This window comes from Felis catus, chromosome X, assembly GCF_018350175.1.
Source record: "Felis catus isolate Fca126 chromosome X, F.catus_Fca126_mat1.0, whole genome shotgun sequence".
Taxonomy (NCBI): Eukaryota; Metazoa; Chordata; class Mammalia; order Carnivora; family Felidae; genus Felis; species Felis catus.
In genome coordinates this window covers 71,307,294-71,323,404 of record NC_058386.1, presented here as the reverse complement: position 1 = coordinate 71,323,404, position 16,111 = coordinate 71,307,294, and the positions used below count along the sequence as shown (strand labels likewise).

Below are 16,111 nucleotides of genomic sequence, written 5' to 3'. Positions count from 1 at the left end.
GCTCTCCTGTTCCCACTATCTGCGTCAACATGGCACTTCCAGTCGCATTCTCTTATTTGTCACATCAGATACAAACACCTGCCTTTTAGCCTATTCTGTAATAATTTTATCCTTTAGCTCCTTCCTGTCATTCCCATTTGTACACCTACTCAGTTATTTTGGTATCTGTGCACACTGTTACCTTTCTGCACTTTCTCATATTTTCCCACCTTTTAGGAGCTGTAACCAACCCCAACGGTCTGACCTGTTCGTCTTCGAGGCTTGACACAGGCCCAGCCATCAGATCTTCCACTACCTCTGGCTGCTAGAAGCTGTATGTTTTTAGACAAGCAGTTTAACTTCTCAGGAACTTGGTCTAGCTGTTTTAAGGTTTCCTCTACTTTTGACATGCTGTAACTACTCTTCCAACACATGTTGATCTCTCTTTTCTTTCATTTCCCTTGTAATACTTCTAGTCTCTACCACAAAGTATATAGTCTTTAATTTTTCTTCAGTTGTTACACTTAATATCATTTTTCTCATGTACTTAACAGAGGGCTAAGTCTGTGCATCTTTTACTTTTGCATCTACTATGCAGCTAGTGTAGAGCGGGTGGCTAGTTGGTTGATTCAACAATTCCAGTTTTATACATAGCCCTAGGTGAATCACGTTCCAGGTTAGTACCATTAACCTTTGAATTGAGAATGCTTGCAGGTCTTTCCTAGGATTTGCCTAACACAAATGACTGTCCTTCATATTACTTCACTGTATAAATTGATACATGCCAACCAAGGAGGGGGAAAATGAAAGTATTGGTGACTAAATGTCAGCACAGAGCCTGATGTGGGGCTTGAACTCACGAACCATGAGATCATTACCTGAGCTGAAATCAAGAGGTGGACACATGATCGCCTGAGCCACCCAGGCGCCCCAAACCAATTGCCTTTAAAATAAGATAGTCTGGGGTGCTACGGTGGTTAAGTCTGTTAAGCCTCCGACTTTGGATCAGGTCATGAGCTCGCATTTCATAGGTTGGAGCCCCACATTGGGCTCTGTGCTGACGGCTTATAGCCTGGAGCCTGCTTCAAACTTTGTGTCTCCCTCTCTTTCTGCCCTTCCCTAGGAGGGGCAGTTAATCAGTTGATTGGGGGGTATGGAGAAGGTATAGAGGGTATACAGTTTAAAAAAGGAGCCCAGGAACCATAGAAGAATAAGGCTATTTGACCTGACAGTTAATTTTTTAATAAATGGCTAAAGGGTGAAATTGTTGAACATGTAACCTACAAGAAGAAAGAACCTGGTTTTTGTAAGATAATTATACATCAGCCATCTGACAGGGTTCTTTGAGGGGGTAAATAAGTAGTGAAGAAGGAGTCAGTGAACATTTAGATTTTCAGAAAGCCTTTGATAAGATTTTATACCAAAGACCACTTAAAGAATGTCCTCTCACCAATGGGATTGGGGATAATATTTAGTCATGCATAGAGATCTAGTTTAAACACAGGGAAAAAGATCTGGTTTAAATGAACTCTTATTTGCATGGGGAGATTTTTACAGTAGGCTCTCCCAAGAAATGTTTACAGTTGTTTTTTTTTTTAACATATTTAAAATGATTGTGGAAAGTCTGCATTGTAACACTGAGCTGCTTCCCAATTTATAGTTGACACTGAGGACTTCTGGATAGTAAAATACTGAGCTGAAGATTATTAGTTGGAGGATTATTTCATAAGACAATGTGAGAAGGCAGGAAAATGGCATAAGTGACCATATCTCTAAGTAGATGGATCTGCACATATTTTTCAACCTATGAAGTGGGTTATTATGTGGACCTTGGAAAACATTAGCTTTGGGTATTCTTGTGTCTGCATTCAGAAAGACCCACTCTATACTGGATATATGTCATGAAGGGCATTACAAATAAAAGTATATTATTGTCCTGATTTAGAATTGATGCCTACTTACCTGTGGTATTGTACAATTTGAGTTTTGAAGACTAGACAGCAAGTGGATCAATGACTTAAATAAGAATTATTAATATAAGAAATGAATAGATCATGTACAGAATGTCAAATCAGAGAAAGAGTTAGAAAAAAGAAATTAACCAAAAGAAATGTCACAGAGAGCCTAAGTAGATTTACTATAGACTTCTTTGCTATATCTTAAAAGTTTGAACCTAGGGCTTTCTTTTGAGTTTGAAAGATCTCTTTTTAAATAAATTTGCCTGGAGGTCCTTGGTAGCTCTGTTGGTTAACCTTTGACTCTTGATCAGCTTAGGTCATGATCTCACAGTCATAAGATCAAGCTCTGTGTCAGGCTCAGCGTGGAGCACGGATCCCACTTGGCATTTTCTCTCTCCCTCTCTCTCTGCCCCTCTCCCACTTGTGTGTGTGCCCTCTCTCTTTCTCTCTCTCTCTCTCAAAATAAATAACCTATAACTATAAATAAATTAATTAATTTGGTTAAGTAGATATGTGACAGATTTAAAAAAAAAAACAAAAAAAAACAAAACATGAAGGTGTTAGCCTGTGTGTTCAGACCAAAATGTTCAGTTTCATTAAGAGCTTATAGTATATTTAAAGAATAGTCCAGAAACAGTGCTTTTCCATCAAAAGCTCCATTGATTGCAATAGGCTATATTGGAGAATCATTGAGTTAACATAGGGTTTCTGGTATACATCCATACAGGGGAGCCATTCTACATGTGAAGTGTAGATACAGAGCCTAGGTTGTGACCCAGGCATATCAATTGACTTCCAGTATTTTTGGAAGGCTTTATTTTTTTTTTTTAAGATTGAATGATGATTTTTTATTTTTTTAAAAAAATCCAGTATAATCAACTACAGTGTTATATTAGTTTCAAGTGTACAATATAGTGATTCACCAATTCTATACATTACTCAGTGCTTATCACACTAGGTATACTGTTAATTCCCTTCACTCATTTCACCCACCCACCCCCAAAAGAAATAAAGGGAACTAAAGAGTGAAAATAAAAAGATTGAATGATGACTTGTATTCTATAATTTATACTAATTAATTTAGGGTCCCTGGTACAGTTATTAATGAAGATCTGTTTCTGTCATACAATACATAGTTTTATTGTGACTTTTCCTATAGAAGGTTAAATTTAAGGAGAGCTGGAAAAGCTGAAAAAAAAATATATCATCTACAGAATGTCACCAAGAACAGAGGAAGCTAGATATATGGCTTAGATCTATAAAATAGAGGCAATTTCTGAGAGTGAGTTTTCTGAAGGCTATGTATTGCTTTTTGACAGTTTTTTTTTCTAAGATAAGCATGATGATTATGCCTTTCAGGAATGACAGCAATGCCTAAAGGGTGATCTATCTGTCCACAACTTTTTCCAAGAGTGTGAAATTTGCATCAAATGCCCCATTGAACTCAGATACTTGTGACATATAATTTCTTGAGTTATCAGCAGTGCTGTGTCTTTCCAGGTCCATGTTAACTTTTTTAAGGTCAGAAACTAGTGCCCTCCTATCTAGATATTCCTACTCAGAGTATTAAGTCATACAGGTAGTAAGGGGAATCAACATAGGCACCTAGGCAATCTCAGTCTATAGATTATCACATTAATTTCACAACCATCTTCAAGAGATGATCTCTATATAATTTGTACATCATGACTGAGATTATACACTTAACTTCTATTGACCATATAGTTTTTGTGATTGCTGCTTGCCAAACAAGTTCCTTTGGGTTCTATCACCATGACCAATATCAGGTAGGGCTTGCCAATTTGAACATACCGGATCACTGTCATTGAGGCCATGTTGTAATGGACCACTCATTTGAGATTTTTTTTTTAATTTTTGTTTTTGATGGTCTTGCTGAATAGTCTAAAACTTCATAGGTAATGAATCCTAAGAACTTATACCAAGGAATGAGGTGTGGCTTGGGAGTGTTATGAACATAACTGTTTCCTGAGGCTACAGGAGTCATTACCTATTGTTTAGCTCTTGCTCTTAAGAAAGCACTTAGTTCTGGGCCAATAGGAAGTCTGTGCTGAGTTGGATGACAACCACTTGAGTTGCAGAGGGGATCTTGAGTAGGGGAATAGGAATGAAGCTGTCCAATTTCACATTCCCAGGAGACAGACCAACTGCAGCAACAATAATACTTCCCTTCCCCCTACTTCCTGCTAGAGGAAAGATACCAAATACCAAGAAGGGGGAAAAAAGGGGATTGTAGTATAAGTAAACACATGACTGAGAAATATAAATATGTAACCAGTAAACATGATGTAATATAAATATGCAATATAAGTTTGTAACCCATAAACATGCTATATGCTGCATAATATATCTTACAACTATGCTTGTGTATTTAAGTATATAAAAATAAACATATACATACAAGAAGGCTTCCCCACATACATCTTTCTGGCCAGCAGACACTGGATAAACATGATAGAAAACTCAATGTTGTTTTAAATATAGTACTCTGATAAATGTATATGTCTCAGTATAGTTACAAGTAAATAAAACAGTTGAACTTTATATACATAGATGCAATCACTGAAGCTCAGTTGTCTTAATTACTACTAAATGAACTTCTGCTTTCCCAGTACAACTTAATCTGGGTTGTCACTAAAGTACAGTGATAGGTCACTTGGAATTCTCTTTTAACAGACCTTTAATAGCATTTGGTAAAGTATTTCAAAGGTATTTTTGTAGTGACTTTTTATAAAAACTACAAATATACTAAATAGTATATTTGTAGTTTTTTTGTTTTGTTTTTCTTTTTGTTTTTTTTTTTTTTTTTTTTAGGCAAATCCCATAAAATGTATACTTGCTTGCCTCTGGGCCCCATAGTACCCTAAGGTAGGTGTACAGAGCTACCTTACTAGGCATTATGTTAGACCCCAGGACGGGTAGTATGAATTACACCAAAGCTGGGGCATAACTAGCATCTCAGTATTATTCACTGTTGTTGGTGGCTTAATTGTCCATCATTAAAGCTGTGTTAACTCTTAGGTCACTAGGCTGCCATTTAATGCACTGGAAAAAAACATGTCTTGTGGAACCTTATTACCTCCAAATAATTAATTCATGGTAAAGTGTTTGCCTTTTTCTTTTTTTTTTTTTAAATTTTTTTTTTCAACGTTTATTTATTTTTGGGACAGAGAGAGAGACAGAGCATGAATGGGGGAGGGGCAGAGAGAGAGGGAGACACAGAATCGGAAACAGGCTCCAGGCTCTGAGCCATCAGCCCAGAGCCCGACACGGGGCTCGAACTCACGGACCGCGAGATCATGACCTGGCTGAAGTCGGACGCTTAACCGACTGCGCCACCCAGGCGCCCCAGTGTTTGCCTTTTTCTATTTGCAAATCTCTAGTTTGCCAATATACTTTATAAATTACCTCTTAAAACATGGATTGAAAAGTATTCATAATTTGCTCTAAATATTCTATAGGTGAGTATTTCCATGGTTATTCCTAGTGTGAACTTATGTTCTATGCAAAATGAAGCACTCATAATCCATTTAATATGTACAGATAGAGAATAAACATGTACTTGTGAGTTAAAATGTGTAGAAATTGAGAAATTGTTATTCTTTGTAATAATCTTTGCAATTTGTGAAGAATTAGAGAGTAACTTTGACCATCTGACTCCATGTTGCTTTCTTTCATAATGCCAAAAAAAAAAAAAAAAATGATACTGACAGTGAGGCAGTTTGTATGATCCTTAACAGGAAAGCCACTGGAACCATACTGCCTGAGTTTTCATTCAGCAATACCATTTACTAAATGACCTTGAGCAAGTCACTTAACCTCTCTTTGCCTCAGTTTCCAAGTCTGTACAACTCTGCCTATAGGATGCAATGTGTTAATACATGTTAAAGCTTTTGGCATATAGTGAGTACTCAATGCTGTGACGATTATTTGTATTGTTGTCATTGGCTTTTTGCCCCAAAGACCTGTGTGTAGCCAATTGTTATTTCCTAACTTCTATGTAAATGTCTATTTGAGTGTGTGTTTTTTTGTTTTGTTTTGTTTTTTTGTTTAAGTAGGCTCCATACCTAGTATGGAGCTTGATCTCCTGACCCTGAGATCAAGAATTGAATGCTCCACCAACTGAGCCACCCAGGTGCTCCTGTAATTTGAGATTTAAATGCAGCTCTCAAAATACTGCTTGGTATTGTGCCTCTCACACATGTTTTTTCTGAGACTGATTGCCACCAGTATTTCCTCAGTGACTCATTGCCAGCAAATAGCTCTCAGCCAAAATTTGTTTTCTTCAATTTTCTCATTTTCCCCTGCATTTTTTTTTCAAACTAACCAAATACAAGGTTGCTCGTTGGTGAGTCACAGACCAGGCAAGTTGTCATACAAAGGGAGGAGCAAATAAGATCGTGGGAAACTTCCAAAGCCCTGAGGACTCCTGGAGCAAATGTGAATGGTTTCCTTTTATTTATGGTTAGGATGAATATTTAGAATATTCTCAGGTCATGATCTCTCATGTGAGTTTGAGTCCTTCCTCAGGCTCTGTGCTAACAGCTCAAAGCCTGGAGCCTGCTTCAGATTCTGTGTCTCCCTGCGCGCGCGCGCTCTCTCTCTCTCTCTCTCTCTCTCACAAAAATAAATAAACATTAAATTAAAAAAAAAAAGGTTGAATATTTAGAGAAGACTTGTCATCCTCTGTAGAGGCAGACATAGGTCGCAAACGGGCCTTAAAGAAACATGCCTATACATACATTGTATGGAATGGAAATGAGGCTTATGCTTCTACTTGGGCAGAGACTTTAGTATTATAAAGAGGTAAAGGTAGTTAGTTGTCAGTCATTCTAGAGGTCACTCCATAGTCCACCTGTGCAGGTGTAAGTCAGGGGTTGCACTCAAACTGATCTGGGCTGGCTAGAGGTGTTCTCAGGGCAGTCGCTATGGCATGAGGGGTAGTTTTGGTTTCCCTTTGCTTGAGTTAAGACATAAGATGGAAAGAAGAGCTTAAGGAAAAATGTGGGACAAAGGTCAGTGAATACAAGCATGTGGGCAGTAAAGGTTAGGTCTTGAGGTCTAGTTGGTGACAAAGCCACTGGTTTTTGTCACTTGGACATAAAGGTATGTGAGGAAAACACAGATGTGAGAGAAAACAAATGCCATCATTGTGAACCACACATATTTTTCCCTAACAGGCATGACTGGAATGGAAAACCAATGAGAAGCAGCATGGAAAAAAAAAAAAAAAAAAAAAAAAAATATATATATATATATATATATATATATATATGCAATTATACACTTTGCAGTTGCATAAATTTATGGTAGATATCAAGTAATTCTTTCCAAGAGCACAAAATACTTCCTATGTTCTTGTTTAAAACTAAGAGGAAATTGGTTGGATTCTGACTGTATCTGATTATTGGACTTCTTCCTTTGTAATATTCACCATCATCTACACAAACCAATTCTTAACATTCTTTTACATTCTTGTGTTCCTTCTATATATGTCCACTATTAATTAAATCATGTTGAAAACCAGGCAATTTGTTGATTGCTTACTAAAATAAATTTATAGCTGCCTCTATTTCATTTTATATTTAACTGTATTTTTCAGAGGCCTCTTTCTTTTACCCTAAAACTTAATAGAAATTAATTTTCAAACAAAGGGATACTTGATAATATATACTAAAGTAGAAATGTATTTCATAGTATAATATATAATGAAAGCAGGTCTTTGTAAAAAATTACCCTTAATTTTAGTTAAGAGGATTTCTCATGCTTTTGATAATGCCATAATAGTCTGTGACATAATATTTTGAATCTTTAAAAAATTTTTAAATTTATTTTTTGAGAGAGAGAGAGAATGAGCAGTGGAGGAGACAGAGAGAGAGGGAGAGAGAGAATCACAAGCAGGCTCTGCACTGTCAGTGCAGAGCCCAATGCGGGGCTTGAACTCACGAATGGTGATAATCATGACTTGAGCCAAAATCAGGAGTCGGTTGCTTAACCGACTGAGCCACGCAGATGCCCCTAATATTTTGATTTTTTAACATTATACAACTTCTTACTGATTCTGAACTCGATCCCCTGCTTTTCTTGGAATGTGGGAAGATATTTAAAAATTGTTTTTCCCTGAGGGGGGTAATTGATGTGTGTGTGTGTGTGTGTGTGTGTGTGTGTGTAAAAACATGGACCAGTATGACTGAAATGAAAAACTATAGGTCAGTTGGTAACAACTCAACTGTAGCTGCTTATCAGGAACTTGGAAACTCTGATGCTGCTACATACATAACAAAAAGATATCCCCAGGCAAATGAGAATGCTGATTGTGTAGTTTTTAACTTGATTTTCCATTTTGGGACCTTAGCCTAATTTAGCCTATTTATTTTTAGTGTGCCAGTAATATGTCATGTGCATGTGGCCTTTTTTAGTATCAGCAGGAAATTAATGGTGAAGGTTGGGCTGATTATCTTAATCACGTCAATATCCCTGTATCACTATTCCCCTACCAACAATAGGAGGTAGAATACTGCCTGGGAAATATAGCTAAACAGTCTAATAGATGATTTTTTTCTAACCCACTGTAGGGTCTGTTGAGTACAGTGTCTCAAATAGTACCAGGTATACCTGAACAATTAATAAATATCATTCTATAATTTGGTATGTGACTGGTGAACAAGATTAGCAAGAAAGGAGACTATCTTGCAGCAAGTGTCCTGGGTAAAATTTGCATTCTAAAGGGTTTTTAAGCACATGAAATTCTTCTTGCTTGCTCTAATGTGCATTTTCTTGTATTCTAAATTTCTCAATGGAAAAAAAAATTCTATGTTGTCTTATAGCAGAATAAATTGTTACCTGACCTAACTAGCTTGGTCATGTTCACTAAAATGAATTGAATTTAGAAAGATAATAGAAGTATTATGCCATATAGTGAATGCCACTTATCTCTATCATTCATTTATATTTTTCATTATAATCTGATTATGAAATATTTCAAGAACACTTCAGAAAGTACAGAGAATAACACAAAGATCACCCATATCACCGTTCACAGTTTTGTAAGATCTTAACATTTTGTCATATTTGCTCTCAATATATTTTTTTAAGAAACTTGAACATTTGAAACTTCTGGGGTAACTTTTACTCCCTCTCTTCCCAGAGATAACTACTATCTTGAATTTGGTGTTTGTAATTCCCTTAAATGTATCTGCACTTTTAGTACATATATACGTATCCATAAATTATATATAGTAGTATTTTGCAGATGAAGTTTTGAAACTTGTTATAAATGATATCACTCTGGACGTATTCTTCCCCAACTTGCTATTATCACTCAATTTTTATGTTTTTGCCATTTATCTATGTTCATAGATAAGGATGGAGTTCATTTAATTTGCTTATAGTATCCCATTGTACAATGTGAAAGGTTAAGGCAACTGTGCAGTTAGAGGGTGCGGTCCCCATAAGACTGCCCATATTTCAGCTACCCCAAACCATTTGTTGAGTCAGTTAATTCTCACTAAGGGTAAGGCATTTTTCTTCATCTGTTGTATAATACTAGATTATAAACTCAACAAAAGGGGACTCTATCTGTGGTAATTTCATGTGGCCTCGTATCACTCCAGAAAGTTATAGCAATTGCTTCCACCAAGTCTCTAGAGGTACTAGTGATTCAGAGCCACTTTTCATGGTATTTTATTAAGGGTTTCTTGGATCATGTGGTACGATTTCAAATCCCCCACCTGTGTGAGGACAGACCATTGGTTATAAATACAGAGGTATAATTTTCCTCTACTCAAGGCTTTAGATAAAACAGGTTTTGTGTTCTCCCTCTTATAGTAAGTGGATTTTCCCCCCATCACCTTTTCACTGAAATGTAGTCCTTTAAGGATGAAGACATTATGAGAGAATATCTCATTTTCTACTCCCTGCCTTATTTGGATCCTAAGGCGTCTCCTGTACCTACGTGGACATCAGAATCCAAGCCCTTAGATTCATGAGATCAGCAAACTCCTTAGAACTTCTGCAACATTAACTCATGTGCTTACTGCTCTAGTTTTCATTTTCCAATGTAGTTTTCCTTATGTTTATGGTAAGCAAAATCTCCAGGGGTCTCCCACAGTCTTCCCTGCTTATTTCCTTCTTAACACTTCTCTGTGGTCACTTCTGTTGGGGGTTTCATACATTACCCCTTGATGCTATTTGTAGCCTTTGTATCTTAGGAAGTTAGTAGGTGGCTTGAGGGAATAGCTTCGCTTCGCTTAGGGACGCTTTTGGCTTGGTCATAACTCTAGGCTTGCACATTGTGTTATTAACAGTAGTACCTCTTGATGCATCAAAATTACTAATCTTCTGAGGGATTCTTAATTCCATGGCAGAGAAAATAACAAGTTATCAAAATCCTTTTTCTGTAAGATCAGGTTTTAAATGTAAGATATTTAAAAGAAAATAATGCTGCCTTTATGTTCAATTCAAGAATCCTAATTCACACTTTCCTATTCTATTCCCAGGATGTGTGCTGTGTTTGGTGGAATCTATTGTCTTCGCCATTCAGTCCAGTGCCTTGTTGTGGACAAAGAATCCAGAAAGTAAGGATGATATAAGTTACATTCCTATAGCCACACCCCAAGCACAGGTGAAAAATGCTAAAGTCAATTAAAAAAAAAAAAAAAACATGATTCTTCAAAGATCGTCCTTGGCATTAATAACATATCAACCTTGATTAAAAGTAATTTGTGTTTAGACCCTCGAGAACAAAGAAAGTTCAGAATATAGAGAAACTAAATTAATTTCCCTGCAATGTAACTACAGCTCCTGATCATCCAAGCTTGGAAGACAAATCATTTCAGCCTCCCGGGGTGGGTGGTGAGTGATGTTAGTTTTCCTTGTGGCCTTACCTCCTCTAATTGATTTTTATCAGATGACAACAAAGCCCTCTGCTATTGCATTTTTAAAAATGGAGCTCACCTAAAGACTCATCAAATTAATCTCTGCTGATAATGCATGTCACTCCCAAGAGAAGACACTTTAATGATTTTTTTTTAGGTAGATTGTTGTCATTAAACTATGCTGACCTGTTACCTGAGGATAAATTCTTTTATAATCATTTTAGGCCTGCAGACTGGCTTAGGATTGAAATAAGAATTTACGTGCTTTTAAAAAATGCTGAGAATGTGTATTTATCTCTATGTTTTTACATTTCAATTATATTTTTCTAGGATTTATTATTTAGTTACTAAGATACACTCTTGTCTGAATTACACTAAGTAGTAGTCTTTGATTTCTAGGTTTTACATTAAAACGGGATGAAGTTTTAGGAGCTGTTTAAATTGCTATGTATTTTTATTTCTAGTTACGTGTTAAGCATCTACAAACCTATATCTCTTGTATGACTTTTTTAGGGGTATATAAAGAAATAGTATTGTTCAGGCCATAAAATACTTTAATATTTTCATCAGGAAGCTTAAAACTATAAAATTTAAGCTGTTTAATTTTACAGTAATTTTGTATAGTCTAAGTGGCATAATTTCTTATAGACTAGTTAATAACACCAGTGTATTTTGAGATATCATAGAGAGAAATTCAAGTCTAAAACATGTAATATTTAAGCAGTGACTTTGCTTTAGAAAATAATTCTCTAGTATAAGATATAGACACACAGCTTAAAGGCTTGTAAAGTACTTTTAGCACCTTAATGCAAAGGTACTACATAAATGAAAAATGATAATCTGTCCTGAAAAATCTATCTTTGAAGACCCAGGATATTCATATTCTGGGTCATGAATTACTTTGTGGAGGATGATGAAGGAATTTTTAATCCTCTTAGAGTCATTTTTCCTTATACATTCATATTGAAGCATGAATGTGTTCCCATGATGGAAAGCCTGATAATGAATTGTTTATATCGTACTTATTTACTCAGATCCTGTTACCTTTTTGGGGTCCCTTCCAGGTGTACCTGTTGCTCTTAGTGACATGAAAAAGTTACATGGCTCATATTATTTGTTTCTTTTTAATGGATACCTTAGTACAATAATAGCATTAATTTACCTTAACATTGACTTAGTTTTTATTATAGACTTTGAACAGAGGAAATCTTTATGATCTGCTACAGATTTCAGTTGCAACAGAGAGCTGAGGACTAAGGGTCTAAAGACCAAACTTCGGTAATTTTCAAATTTTAATGTGCCTGAGAATCACCAGGTGAACATGTTTTGGTTTTGTTTATTTAAAGGAGATTTCTGTGCCTCACCCTCACAGAGTGAAATTGGATACTGTGCTTAGAATGGAGCCGTGGAATTTGCAGTTTTGAGGAACACCCCAAAAGAATCTAATATAGGTGCTCCTTAGATGACACTAAGAAACACTGATCTGTAAATGTAAAGTTCAGGAGTTAGCCAGTGTTCCAAGATAGACTGAGGGCTCTAGATCTTAATTCATTCTAAGCCCCTGTCAAGGTGAACCTTCCAGATCTACTGGAGTCAATATAAATTTTATTGTTTTCTGTTTTCTGTTATTTTCATTAAGCTATAAATGTTTTTATTTCCCCCAAGGTTTCATTTAAATTCCAGATAGTTAACATAAAGTGCAATATTAGTGTCAGGTGTAGAATTTAGTGATTCATCACTAACCATGCAGCACCCAGTGTACCAAATCCCCTCCTAATGCCCATCACCTGTTTAAATCCTCCAACCTCCCTTCTAGTAACCATATACTTGAGTCTGTTTCTTGGTTTGCCTGTCTCTTTTATTTCCCTGCTATGTTCATATGTTGTTTCTTAAATTCCACATATGAGTGAAATCAAATGGTGTTTGTCTTTATCTGACTGAGCTACATACATGTCATTGAAAACAGCAAGATTTTGTTCTTTTTTATGGCTGGGTAGTATTCCATTGTGTGTGTGTGTGTGCATGTGTGTATATACACATATTCTTTATCTGTTCTTTATCCATTCATCAGTTGATGGACATTTGGGCTCTTTCCATAATTTGGCTATTGTTGGTAATGCTGCTATAAACATTGGGGTGCATGTGTCACTTCAAATCAGTATTTTTTATTCTTTGGATAAATACCTAGTAAAACAGTTGCTGGATCATAAGGTAGTTCTGTTTGTAACTTTTTGAAAAACCTCCATACTGTTTTCCAGAGTGGCTGCACCAGTTTGCATTCCCACCAACAGTGCAAGAGGGTTCCCCTTTCTCCACATCCTCACCAACACTTCTTGTTTCCTCTGTTGTTAATTTTAGCCATTCTGATTGGTGTGAGGTGATATCTCCTTGTAGTTTTAATTTCTATTTCCCTGATGATGTATGATGTTGAGCATCTTTTCATGTGTCTGTTGGCCATCTGTGTGTCTTCTTTGGAAAAATGTCTATTCATGTCTTTTGCCCATTTTTTACCTGGGTTATTTGTTTTTTTTTTTTAAAGATTGTCTAATTTGTGGGCCACCTGGGTGGCTCAGTTGGTTAAGTGGCTGACTCTGGATTTTGGTTCAAGTCATGAACTCATGGTTTGTGAGTTTGAGCCCCATATCGATCTCTGTGCTGACAGTGTGGAGCCTGCTTGGGATTCTCTCTCTTCCTCCCTCTCTGCCCTTCCCCTGCTCTTTCTCTCTCTCTCTCTCCCTCTCTCAAAATAAATAAATACACTTAAAAAAAAGATTGCCTAATTTGTTGGCACACAGTTTTTCATAACACTCTCTTATAATTGTATTTTTGTCATGTCTGTTGTTATTTCTCCTCATTTGTGACTTTCTTTATAGGGTGTTTTCTCCTTTCTTTTTGATAAGTCTGGGTAGAGGTTTATCAATTTTGTTAATTTTTTCAAAGAAGCAGTTCCTGGCTTCATTGATCTGTTCTAATGCTTTTTTGTTTGTTTGTTTTGTTTTGTTTTGTTTTTGTTTTTAGTTTTTATATCATTTATTTCTGCTCTATTCTTTTTTATTTCTCTTTTGCTGACTTTATGCTTTGTTGTTCTTGTAGCTCCTTTGGGTGTAAGGTTAGGTTGTTTATTTGAGATTTTTCTTGCTTCTTGCAGTAGGCCTGTATTGTAATATATTTCCCTCTTGTGACCACTTTTGCCGCATCCTAAAGGTTTGGACTGTCATGTTTTTATTTTAATTTGTTTCATCAATTTCTTCTTTGATTTCCTGGTTGACCCATTCATTGTTTAGCAGTGTGTTGTTTAGCCTCCTCCATGTGTTTGTGTGGGTTTTTTTTTTTTTTTTGTGATTGACAACAATTTTATAGTGTTGTGATCTGAAAATATGTATGGTATATGATCTTGATACTTTGGGGTTTGTTGAGGCCTGATTTGTAACCTAGTATGTGATCTGTTCTGGAGAGTGTCCCTTGTGCACTTGAAAAGAATGTGTATTCTGCTGCTTTAGGATGAAATGATTTGAATATATCTGTTAAGTCCATCTGGTCCAGTGTGTCATTCAAAGCCACTGTTTCTTTGTTGATGTTCTGCTGAGGTGATCTGTCCATTGATATAAGTGGGGTGTTAAAGTCCCCTACTATTATTGTATTATTATCAATGAGTTTCTTTATATTGTTTTATATATTTGGGTGTTCCAAGTTGGGAGCATAAATATTTAAAATTGGTAGATCTTTTTGTTAGATTGTCCCTTTTTTATGATATAGTGCCCTTCATCTCTTGTTATAGTCTTTGGTTTAAATCTATTTTGTCTGATACAAGTATTGCTACTTTGGCTTTCATTTGACTTCCTTTTGCATGGCAAATATTTCTGCATCCCCTCACTCTAAATATCCAGGTAACTTTAGATATAATATAAATTTCTTGTAGGAAGCATGTAGATGAGTCTTGGTTTTTTATCCATTCTGACACTCTATATCTTTAGATTGGAGCATTTAGTCCATTTACATTGAGAGTAATTATTTAGCGATATCTATTCAGTGCCATTTTATTACTTGTTTTATCATTGTTTCTCAAGATTTTCTCTGTTCCTTTTTAGTCTTTGTTACTTTAGGTTTGTCCTTACCACTCAAAGAGTCTCCTTTAATATTTTTGACAGGCTGGTGTTCTGATCACGAACTCCTTTAGTTTTTGTTTGTCTTGGAAACTATCTCTTCTTCTATTGTGAATGATAGCATTGCTGGATAGAGTATTCTTTGCTGCAGTTTTTCCCATTCTGCATTTTGAATGTATCATTTCACTCCCTTCTACTTTGCCAAATCTCTAGAGAGATATACAGCTAGCCTTATGGGTCTTCCTTGGAAAGTTGGGGACTTCTTTTTTCTTGCTGCTTTGATGAGTTTTTTTCTTTCTAGCTATGTTTTACAAATTTAATTACAATATGTCTTGGTGTTTGTCTGCTTTTGTTGATTTTGATAGGAGTTCTTTGTGCCTCCTGGATCTGGATGTCTGTTTCCTTCTCCAGATTAAGGAAGTTTTCAGCCATTATTTCTGCAAATAAATTTTCTACTCCACTTTCTCATTTTATTCCAGGACTCCTATGATCTGGATATTATTTGATAGAGTCACAGAGGTCCCTAAATCTTTTTTTGTGATCCATAGTCCTTTTGTCCCTTTTGTTCAGCTTCACTGTTTTCCATTATTCTGTCTTCTATATTACTTATTTGTTCCTCTGCTTCTTTTATCATTGTTGTCATTACATCCAGTCTGTTTAGAATCTATCTCAGTACTGCGTTTTTCATTTCTGATTGTTTTTTAACTCTTTTATTTCTGTGGTAAGGATCTCCCTGAAATCTTCCATTCTTTCATCAAGCCCAGTCAGCATCCTTATGATTGTTGCTTTAAATTCTTTATTCAGGTATATTAGTTTTTCTATTTTGCATAGATCTCTGGCCATGACCTTTTATTGTTTCCTTTGGGATGGATTTTTCCATCTTGGCATTTTGTCCAGGTCTCTGTTTTCTTCTCTGTGTTAGAAAAGCCTGTTATGTTTCCTTCTTCTGAGAGCAGTGGCTTTATGAAGAAGAGGTCATATAGTGTCCAACACCTGGTGCTTCAGGAGCGTTTCTGGTGTATGCTGGGTGCACTCTGATGCTGTGTTTTGGCTGCTCTGTCCTTCAGGCCAGTGGTCTACAGAGGCTCTACTTACCTGTGGTGGCCAGCTTGTGGTGAGTTTTAAGTAGATATGCTGTGGTCTGCTTGTTAAATGAGACCTGTTGCTGCTTCTACTA

The 16,111-nt window shown here is 36.1% G+C and overlaps 1 protein-coding gene across 3 annotated transcripts in view; it reads left to right on the top strand.

Moving 5' to 3' along the window:
• CHM (CHM Rab escort protein) overlaps positions 1-16,111 on the top strand; it is a 265,730-nt gene that overhangs the window by 140,317 nt on the left and 109,302 nt on the right. For 2 of the 3 annotated variants that reach the window (XM_004000686.5, XM_019824049.2), the window contains one exon: positions 10,454-10,531. The exons of the other annotated variant lie outside the window; for it this stretch is intronic. In XM_004000686.5, coding sequence (XP_004000735.1) covers positions 10,454-10,531 — 78 coding nt within the window. The remainder of the gene's footprint in view (positions 1-10,453; positions 10,532-16,111) is intronic. 3 annotated transcript variants of the gene reach the window in all.